Source organism: Gobio gobio, assembly GCF_949357685.1.
Source record: "Gobio gobio genome assembly, chromosome: 10".
Taxonomy (NCBI): Eukaryota; Metazoa; Chordata; class Actinopteri; order Cypriniformes; family Gobionidae; genus Gobio; species Gobio gobio.
The window spans coordinates 48,221,391-48,232,697 of NC_137116.1; the positions used below are offsets into that span (position 1 = coordinate 48,221,391).

At 37.2% G+C, this 11,307-nt stretch overlaps 1 protein-coding gene across 1 annotated transcript in view; it reads right to left on the reverse strand.

The window, feature by feature from the left end:
• The window catches only part of cacna1ea (calcium channel, voltage-dependent, R type, alpha 1E subunit a), a gene marked incomplete at its 5' end in the record, with an annotated part of 151,052 nt that overhangs the window by 19,349 nt on the left and 120,396 nt on the right, over positions 1–11,307 (reverse strand). Inside the window, 10 exons of the mRNA XM_079827079.1 lie at positions 2,028–2,229; positions 2,712–2,846; positions 3,037–3,197; positions 4,435–4,531; positions 4,647–4,658; positions 5,008–5,114; positions 5,201–5,260; positions 8,078–8,207; positions 8,307–8,418; positions 10,836–11,098. Coding sequence (XP_079683205.1) covers positions 2,028–2,229; positions 2,712–2,846; positions 3,037–3,197; positions 4,435–4,531; positions 4,647–4,658; positions 5,008–5,114; positions 5,201–5,260; positions 8,078–8,207; positions 8,307–8,418; positions 10,836–11,098 — 1,279 coding nt within the window. The remainder of the gene's footprint in view (positions 1–2,027; positions 2,230–2,711; positions 2,847–3,036; positions 3,198–4,434; positions 4,532–4,646; positions 4,659–5,007; positions 5,115–5,200; positions 5,261–8,077; positions 8,208–8,306; positions 8,419–10,835; positions 11,099–11,307) is intronic.

Sequence of the window (11,307 nt, forward strand, 5' to 3'; positions counted from 1 at the left end):
GTGATTGTCAGGAGGTGAAAACACAATGTACATTTGTTTATTATTCAAGCTACAATGCCAGTGAGAAAAGAGTTAATATGACATTATTGATGGCTAAGGACATGATGGTCAAAAACAGCAAAAACTGACCAAAAGGCCGTAAAACATCCATGCCAAATTTATAAAGAAGAGTTTATAAACAAACAAATTACATAAGCTCAAAAATGTATCAAAGTTCAACAAGGAGAGGAGCTCGCACACATAATTACAGAAAATGTATTTTACAAAAATGTTTTCAAATACAGACACAAAATATTTACATTGTCATCAGTGTCGTAACAGACCATAGCACACCTGATTCTATTAATATACATTTTTTACTGTATATTATTTGGGATAAATATTTGGGATATTTTTCTATATTTTCTTTGTTTTTCTTTTTCTGTTTTGTTGGATTTATTTCTTACAAACACCACGATAATCATTATGATGTTGGATATTTTGCTGTTTTTGGACAATGTTGCATTTATAATTATGATGTTCTGAAAATACATATTTTTCTATTGTATATGATTTTTGCATAATTCTTGTATATTTATAATAGTATTTTTATTCTATTTAGTCTGGTATATTTACATATGTGAATGTTAGTGTACACATGTTTTATGCTACTGATGTATATGTACTTTTAAATAATTTTTAAGAGTTTAAGAGTTTACTTTATTGGATGAAATACTGTAATTTTTTATATAAATAGAATCAGGTTTGCTATGTTCTGTTATGACACTGATGACAATGTAAATTTTCAAATTTTTTGGCGTTTGTCTTTGTTTTGACACTGCTCTTAGCCTACTTCTTTTTGAAAATACTAAAGGAAGTTTACAAGTAGAATTATCTCTCAGGTTGCTATGGATGATGATACACATGCCAATTGCAACTACATTAGCATTGTGTTGATAATATACCAATCAGGCATAACATTATAACATCCTAATATTGTGTTGGTCTGCAATAATGCTTAGGTAGGTGGTACGTCTCAAAGTAACATCCACATGTATGGCAGGATCCAAGGTTTCCCAGCAGAACATTGCCCAAAGCATCACACTTCTCTTCCCATAGTGCATCCTGGTGCCATGTGTTCCCCAGATAAGTGATGCACGTGCACCCGGCTATCCATGTGATGTAAAAGAAAACGCGATTCATCAGACCAGGCCACCTTCCTCCATTGCTCCGTGGTCCAGTTCTGATGCTCACTGTTGGCGCTTTCGGCGGTGGACAGGGGTCAGCGTGGGCACCCTGACTGGTCTGCGTCTATGCAGCCCCTATACACAACAAACTGCGATGCACTGTGTATTCTGACACCTTTCTATCAGAACCAGCATCAACTTCTTGAGCAATCTGAGCTACAGTAGCTCGTCTGTTTGATCGGATCACACGGGCCAGACAATGTGCATCAATGAACCTTGGCCACCCATGACCCTGTCGCCGGTTCACCACTGTTCCATCCTTGGACCACTTTTGATAGATACTGACCACTGCAGACCGGGAACACCCCACAAGAGCTGCAGTTTTGGAGATGCTCTGACCCAGTCATCTAGCCATCACAATTTGGCCCACACTTGCTCAAATCCTTACGCTTGTCTATTTTTCCTGCTTCTAACACATCAACTTTGAGGACAAAATGTTCACTTGCTGCCTAATATATCCCACCCACTAACAGGTGCCGTGATGAAGAGATAATCAGTGTTATTCACTTCATCTGTTTTAATGTTATGCCTAATCAGTGTATATACATGCACAAATATTTGGATGTCAAAATAATGACTTGAATCTGGAGCATTTGTCATTCAAAAGGTCCTTTGAGACTGTTGCAGTGAAGGAAACAAGAATGCTTCTTCTATAAAATGACTAATGTCTACAAGTGGCAGCACTCTGATGAAGATTCAACAGAGAATCAAATAAGTGCAGAGGACTTTTCTTTTATATGTTCTTTAAAATACAATCATATGTTGCTTGAAGTGTGTGCAATTGCTTCAATGCTCAGTCACCTCGTTTTTCTCCAGACTGCACTCCTCCATCATTTTGTCACCCTGCTCTTGGAAAGTAATGATGATGAGGGCTACAAATATGTTGACGAAGAAGAAGGGGAACACCACAAAATAAATGACATAGAAGATGGACATCTCCATTCTGTTCCCCTGACTGGGACCCCGGTCCTCCTCGGTCACATCCACAGAGTGTTGCAGAACTCTACAATGCCAAAACAAGAGTGCTTACTGTTAACTCTATATACCTTTATCTATGCTTTTGGTTCCAAATGAAACTGAGGTTACGCTGCTAGGATACCTGTGTGAACTTGAGGGGCTTAAAGGTGCTGCAAAACGCACCTTACATTTGTAAAAACGGCCACTACTAGCTACCTACAGCCATTTTTTCCTTTGCTTGAGCATTCAGGTTTGTTAGCAATGTGTTAAAGTGTGAAGCTGACATGTCTGTGAATGGGTTTTGGTTGAAGGCATTGTCGTGGTCTAATTCACTCTGGCAGAGGTTATCAAAACGGCTGAAATCACTTAAAGCATATAGCAATTCATCCAAATATGTTTGTTGTCTAAGTTTCCTCTAGAAAGTAAAAGTCTGAGTTACTGAATATGCAAATATCAGCACAGATTTTAGAAAGGTGTTAATAAGTTTGTCAAATGATACAGTGTGAAAATACTAAAGTTGGCTCTTACTGTGGCCACCCTTCCCCAGTGGATACCGTGAAGAGAGTCAACAGGGCCCAGATGACGTTATCATAATGGAAATCATGTCTTTTCCACTCTCGTTTCTCTTTTTTCTTTTCTTTGTCATAGTCAATGTAGTAACCCCTATAGAACATTAAGAAAAAAAAAAATTCACATCATTAGCATTGATTTTGTGTTCGTAAAATGTCAACTTTCTATTCATAGCACCATTGACATTTCTAAAGTCTTTTTAGCGCTGAACAATGTCTGAGCTGCTTAAATTAATTTTAGCATTATATTTAAAATTTATATTGCAGCTGTAATGGGTACCTACTTGCATTCGTTTTCTGTGTCCTTGGAACCGTCTGTACAGTAGTAAAATTTCCCTTTGAAAAGCTGCACGGCAATGACAGCAAATATGAACATAAAGAGCTTGTAGACGATGAGGATGTTGAAGACATTCTTTAGCGACGTGACCACACAGTCAAACACGGCCTGAAAGTAAATAAAAGACAGACAATAACAATCAGTTTTTATTTCTTTATATTTCTATTTAACTTTATTTTAATTTTAGTAATTTTAGTACTTCAACTTAAACCTTTATTTCAGTTATTTGCCATGGCAACATATCTATTTCTACGTTTTATTTTATTTCAGCATTATAACTGAATTCATGGATTTTATCCATATTTTATCGACTGACAAAAAACTGAGCATGACTTTGTGACCATTCTTTACGGATATGAAAAAATGGGTTGGGTTGACTATTGCGCTACATTATTCCTGTAATGGCCACTGTTGGTAAATTCACACCACTGCTGACCAGGAGCAACCCACAAGCCTTGCAGTTTCAGAGTTACTCTGACCCAGTCACCTTGCCATAACAATTTGTTCAGATTGGTCTGTGGATAGAGAGGAAATCGCCCTAAGCAGGTAGGATGAGCGGTACCTCATGGATCATAGGAGTCCCATTCCAATGAACCTTCTTTTCCTCCCTGATGTCCATGATGAGTTTGTGAGATCGTGGGACAAACCATTCTTGGCACATTCACGGTTTATAGCGAACATTTATAGCAACGCAAAGGTGTCTAGCTGGACAGGGCTATGCAGGGATGCCCTGGGTCGAAGATGCACTTGTGAGCTATCCCGTGCCCAGTGCGGCTTCCTCGTGGAAGGCTCCAACCTTGCCATCAAAACCGTGCCAAATGGCTAATGGCTGAGGGTCCGGGTGGCAATCTTCTAGTCTGCCCTGCCTTATTGGTGGCAAACACGGTCAGGCTGCGATCTACCAAGTCAGTTCTATCCCTGGGTCATATACAGTAGTTATATTGAGCTGTGGACATAGCTTCAGGCTGTTAGTTCCCTGAGAAGGGACACTGCATCACGTTGCCATCCTTCTGGCATGCCTTTACATTTTCCTTCAGACAATTGAAGTTGTTGACGTTCTTTCTAGGTGCCCTTATATACTCTGCCGGCGCGTCTGTGACATCACCTGACTGCAGTAGCCAACTGAGATTGCCGTGATGCACACACCAGTTCACACATATTATTACCAATGTTTAAAACAGTTGTGCTGATAAATATTTTTGTGCAAACCATTTTTTTAAGGATTCTTTGATGAATAGAACATTCTTGCTGAATAAAATTCTTAAAAACAAACAAACTAACATTGAATGGTAACTTATGACCCAAACCTTCTGAGCGGTATAGTGTTCATTTCATGTTCAAATACCTTGAGTTTGGGAAGTCTTTTAATAGTCTTGAGAGGCCTCAACACTCTGAGCACACGCAGTGATTTGATGGTTTTAATGTCTCTTCCTGTGTTACTCCTGCATAGAATTCAAACATATATATATATCACTAAACAATTAAAAAATGCCCTATTTTCATGTGCAACTACAAACACACACATTATAATATGGCACAAAATCAGAGTGTTTTTACCCCATCACATTCCTGAGAGATGCCGTGAGCCACAATCCACAAGAAGAACAACAGAGAAACAAATGAGAAACAGACAGGCATTCTGAACCAGAGAGTTTCTCAATGAACACAGAAATGCTTTACACTCACAACAGAGAAAAGAGAGCATCCACTAACATCAATATGTGTCAAGAATTTTGGAACGTCTGAATGCTTTTCCTAACAAAACTCATGGAGTTATCACATGGCATAAATGGCATTTGAAAATGAACAACAAAATATTTGAGCAATGCAGCTAGACAGCTTAATCAACCTTTCAGATTCGCAAACAGAAAATTTAATTACACTTGTTATTTCTCATGTTTGGATTATTCTGACTCACGTGAGAGCAAAGGCCACCAGAGCTCCCACCACAACTATGAAATCCAGAATGTTCCACAAGTCACGGAAATAGGAGCCATCATGTAAGAGCAAACCCTGGTCAATCATCTGAGAAAAATATACACAGCATATTCATATAATACATTATATATAGCTTAAGTCTCAAGGAACCCCAGAATGATCCAGGAACTCACCTTGATTATCATTTCAAATGTGAAGACGCCAGTGAATACATAGTCAAAATATCGCAGCACCTATTGAAAACAGAAACAAAATAAAGTCCAAAAAGGATTACAATGTCGGCTTTAGAAAAAACGCAAAGTGAGGCTACAGCATGCATTAGACTTGACATCAGCATTGTTTGTCAATGATTATGTTTACAAGTGCACAAAATAATGCTATTATTTCTAATAATTGGAGTAAGTTCTTAATCGCAGTAAGAAGTTTACATGACATGAGCAGAACTCTTCACTCCAGTTTACATGCAATTTTCATTATTCTGATTATTTGCTAATAGTATGGTTATATCACCCTCAGATAGGCATACAGTATGCATGTTACTGGCCTTTTTTTAATCTATACACATTAAATTCTAAATTTTATGGACGTACTAGATATTATTTTGCAGCATAATGAACATCACAATGCCGGGTTTGCCTATGCTGGCATGACTTTTTCGCACCGTCTGGATGAATACGGAGCAGAGTCTGCGTATTGAGTAGTGTGTTGTGTTGACAGAGTTTAGCAATTTGGAGAAGAGTTCATTCATGAAGTTATGTGAACAACACACGGCATCCGGGTAGAACCGAGCACATGCGCACTTTGGTCAAAGTGGTAATAATGTTATTAAGGTGTTTACATGCCTATTTATTGCGATAAAATCGGCGTACGCCACATAGTTTAATGCAAATAAGGTTACTTATTTGATCGAAGCATTGCTTTTACATGAGGTAACGTTTTTAAAATGAAATATTGCCAAAATTCCATTATAATCGCATTATGAGGGTGCATGTAAAAGCACTCAAAGACTGCTAAATTTGAACAAGCCAGAATGTTGGTATTCTCATGATGGATCTAAAAACTACATCCCAGCAGTGACAGCATACTCACTGTATATATTTAAATCCTAGTTTGTGTGTCTCTGAGCGGGAAAGAGTCTACTTCAGCTGTTCTCTACATCTAGAGCATAGTTTGCGTCATTTGTTTACATACACACAAGATCTCATCAACTATTACTGGAAGAGTCTTAGCATGTAATTAGCTTTGGCTTCATACAGCTGGTGCGCTTTCACAAGGGAAATTTAAAACCTGCAACAAAAATCTCATCAGGACCAAAGAAACTCAAACAGGTCTACTGATGTAGTTTTATTGCCAAAAATGAAAAATAAATTCCGTTTTTTATTTGTTCACAATAAGAAACAGATTGTATTTGTAATGATGACTGGGTAGCTAAAACATGTTTTATGAGCCTTTTTTAATCATCATCTTTTTTAAATCATCATCATCAGTATTTTAGATTATTTTTTAATGTATTTTAGGTGTTGTGCCAGGTCAGCATTTACTTTCAAGGTGACAAAAATGTTTAAAACTATAAATATTCCGGTAACACTTTACAATAAGGTTCATTAGTTAACATTAGTTAACTACATCAATTAACATGAACTAATAATGAACTGCAGTTATAAAGCATTTATTCATCTTTGTTAATGTTAATTTCAACATTTACTAATGCATTATTCAAATCTTGTTAACATTAGTTAATGCACTGCGAACTAACATGAACAAACCATGAACAGCTGTATTTTTATTAACTAATGTTAACAAAGATCAACTAATGCTGAACAGAGATGTTGATTTGACTCAATATATCTATAATATATCATGGTTCGTTCATGTTAACTAATGCATTAACTAATGTTAACTAATACAACCTTATTGTAAAGTGTTACCAATATTCTATTCTCTCAGTTAAAAGGAGGTCATGAAACTTGCATGTATAATATGTATTGTAAAAGAATGAGAAAATTGCTGTTTATAAGGGCCAGATTCACTAAACAGGGCAAATTAGCATGAAAGCGCAATCCCATAAAAGCGCAGATGGGAGTGGAAAGTTCTACTGACGACACGCAAAATAAGGAACACAGACGCAGCCAGATTATTTCCATAATGACCAACCCAATCTTCCAAGAGCAGCGTAAATTAGCGCATGACATGGCTTTTAGGGCGATAAATAATGACGCAAATACCAGTAAAATAATGAGCGCAAACCTTAGTAAATCACATTGCATGATTCATTTAAAATACTCATATCCCATAAATTCTGCATCTGAAAGGGAAACTCCTACAAATGCATATGCAATAAGTTCAGCCAAAAATAACGGTGTCCTCGCCTTTTCAGCGCTATTTTTTCACTGTGTGTCTTTAGTAAATCCTTGTGGATTCAAAGAAGAATTGTGCGCACATCCAATAAACGTTTAGCAGGTGCTAGATTAGATGAAGCATTTAACTCGGTCAACAAGCATCTGCATCTCCCAAAGATGTATTAAAAAAGAGGGGTCGAAACGTTGTCTTTTTAAATAAATCATTGGGAGCAGCAACAGCAGTGTGCAGACTCTTGAGTAAATCCTGACAGTAGTTTTTTAATGCCAAAAGAGTGTTTGCTCTGGTGCAAGCTGTTAGTAAATCTGGTCCTAAGAGTATAGCTTGTCACAATGCAGAACATGTCAATTATCCAAAAATATTAATGTCAACTAACCTATTACAGCTTTCAGAGTGACACTGAGATGAACATAAAAGTATTGGTAGAAAAATAAGATAGTGGTACCATCAGAGTTTGTTTTATTTTATATTTGTATAATTATCCAATATCTACCCTTTAGTAATGCAATTATGAATTAAATAGGTAAATAAACTGAGGTAGAGATACTCAGTATAGTTTGTAGGCATAAAATAAATAAAATATTAATGCAATTCATCTTCAGACCATCTAAAAATAGTAGCAAATCTATTTAGATATTATTATTGTATACACAATAATTGGCAAATAGAGACAGGGTGAGGGGTATTCTTACTTTGTTCCTGTCCGAATTAGTGTTGACGGGGTCTTCGGCAGCCAAGGCGATACTGCTGGCAGTGATCACAAGAAGGATTGACATCTCGAAATAACGAAGATTGACAATATAGTGGCAGGCCCTGCGGACCCTGTGAAAGAGATGAGGAATAGTGCGAGAGAGAGATGAAGCAAAAACATATTCATAAAATATAGAATACAGCTGTGGCTCCACAATCATCCAGCCTTACGGGTTGTTGGGTTTGAAGATGAACATGCTGACAGGTGGAGGGGCTTTGGGCGCATCTGGGGTTTCCTCCTCTTCTTTCTCTGGCTTTGAGGCCTCCATGTCTTTATTATTACCTAAAAAAAAATCAATGTATATATTAGAAAACAGGAGATTTTCCATTATGGATTTTTTTGTGTTTATTTCAACTCAGTATAACTCAGTAAAAGAATACAGCTGGGAGCTTTTTGCATAAAAGTACAATAAAACAAATATATTATAGATATTACAGATATCTATCTATCTATTAAGGATCTTCTATCTATAATACGAATCGAACAGCTCAAATTGAATGTTTTTTATTTAATCTCAGTATGACTCAAAAGAAGACTGCTGCACAAAGTAACAGCATATAAATATAGATAGTTATAATATAGTATAACTATTATAGATTTTATATAGATAAAATTAATATAATAGCATTTTATAATATTATATACATATTATAGATCTATTAAAATCAATCAGCAATTTAGAGGCATTGTCTATTTTGAGTCTTAGAAATACAATGGAAAAAAAGCCAAAGTCAAATCTGAAGATTAACTCATTTATGATATAAAAGTATTGTATAAAGTAACTTGTAACTAGTGTTAAGAAACAATGCATACAATAATCAACAATAACAAGCAATATTAACAATATTACTGTACTGATTCTGCTGCATGAGAACTGAACTGAGCTGGACATATTTTTTTTTGCAGAACTGCTTTATAGATTAAATGAACTAATTTAATAATTGATGATCTTTACAATGGAACTGAATCAACACTGAACCGACTTATTCCTGTTATCACTCATTTTCCTGTTATCACTGTAAAGCTGCTTTGAAACAACCTGTATTGTATAAAGCGCTATATAAATAAAGGTGACTTGAATTGACAAGAATGTCTCTAACAAGTCGATCACAACACTAAAATATTGTTATGGGTATATATATATATATATATATATATATATATATATATATATATATATATATATATATATATGGTGTAGGCACAACATTTGTTCGGAAATGTCTAGGTAACATAAAACCATATACGTTTTTATTTGTGTACTTTCCCTACTGAAAATTCTTGCATGGTCTCGCAGGTCATGTTTTTGGATGATGGTGTTTTAAAGGGGTGGTAAACCACGATTTCACTTTTCTAACTTTAGCTAGCGTGTAATGTTGCTGATTGAGCATAAACAACATCTGCAAAGTTACAACGTTCAAAGTTTAAAGCAAAGGGAGATATTTGCTTTTAAATAAATCCATTTCTAAGGACTACAGCAAACGGCCGCTAGGCAACTACAGACATTCCTCCAGGGTTGGTGACATCAATATTTACATAAACCCCTCCTCTGATAATATTAAATAAGGGGGGGGGGGGGGGGGCATTTTCTATCGCTGTTGTTGTGGTATAGTTAGGCTGGAGTGGTGTTGCTGCAATGCCGACGAAACGCTGTTATTTTCATCCGGATTGCAGGTCTGGGGTACTTGCTTTGTTCAGCCTTCCTAGAGACGGGGGTGCGTTGCAGAGCGTTTAACATACAGCATGTTATATGCATGTGTCTAGGAGACAGAGGGGAACAGGTCGCAGATATATGCTGCCCATCATAAATCACAAGACAGACAGGGTCGGAGGAGAAGACTGGAAAATGATACATTATGGACAATATTCGTCCGTTGCAATTCATGAGCAGCGGTTCAGTGATACGAACACTGCCAGTGTGAATCATGCACGACGGGCGCGCCTCCCGCTGCACATTTCACGGAGGAAAACTTCTACAATCTTCGCGAGTTCAATGCAGGATTTGCACAACGGCTTGTCCTGAAAGATGGATTTACAAACAGATGCTGTTTACGGGCCACAACATGTAAGTCTGATTTATTTTTCATCGATGTGTTTTCCTGTAATACAGGAAGTAGCAAGGAAGTAAACAGATGACAACACTGTTCTGCAAACCAGTCTGTTAAATGCTCATTCATACTTAACGTTATCCAACGAACACCTAACGTTACAAACACTAACGTTAAAATCTCAACAGCGAACTTGGCATTAGTGTAAATGATTCTTTGATTAGAGCTTTTATGTATTGTTTATCTACAGGCATGCTAAACATGGTTCTGTGTGTGATTTGGCTAACTTACTAGTAAAGCCAGTGTTTAGTGTTCGTTTTTGGTTAATAGTTCTTTCGACATATATTTGGCTATAACCGTTCTAAAAATACAAAGTGCCATTCAGTAGCGATCACTATAGACCCGCAGTCTTTACTCTTGAGGACTGAACAGGTTCCCCTTTAAGGAATTTGAAGTAGCTTAACCAGCAAAATTGTCTTCGCCAACCAGCTTCATCAGAAAGAACATGCTAATGGCCATGTCTTTGCTGGTGACCAAAAAAATTGGCTCAGCTCCTCTAGCTAGACCAGCACCAATCCAGCACTAACCAGCAGCAATTAGTCTAAGCTGGTCTTATCAGTAGCGATATCAGAGGTGCAGGGATGCTCTAACCCGTAATGGATGTCAGCTCCATGGATGGCTGAGTGTCGGTGACCTCTATCATAATGCTGGTGTTGAGGGATGACTTATCCTGATTCAAGGATCCGTGGTTGTTATTATCCATCTCACCGGCACCCATAGTGGCCTTTGGGGACTGCTGGAGTATGCTCTCAGTGAGCTGTAGAGTTGCAGGTTCCGAGTCCTGCGGTGGGTTTTTGCAGGGGGAATTGGCTGGTTTTGGCACTGATGATTCAGAGTTGTCTGGTTTGTTCTGCCTGTGGAAGGGGAGAAGTTAATAGCACAATTTCTCTCTCCAAACTCTCAACAAGTGATACTGGGTATTTGACCATAAGGTATATGTTAAATTAATTTAAGCTGTCACTATGTTGTGATGTGAATATAGCTGTTCATGTGTTCACTCCTGTATGGAGTGGATTCTCACTAACTTAGACATGTTTATTGAGCATATGAATGCAATAGCCAG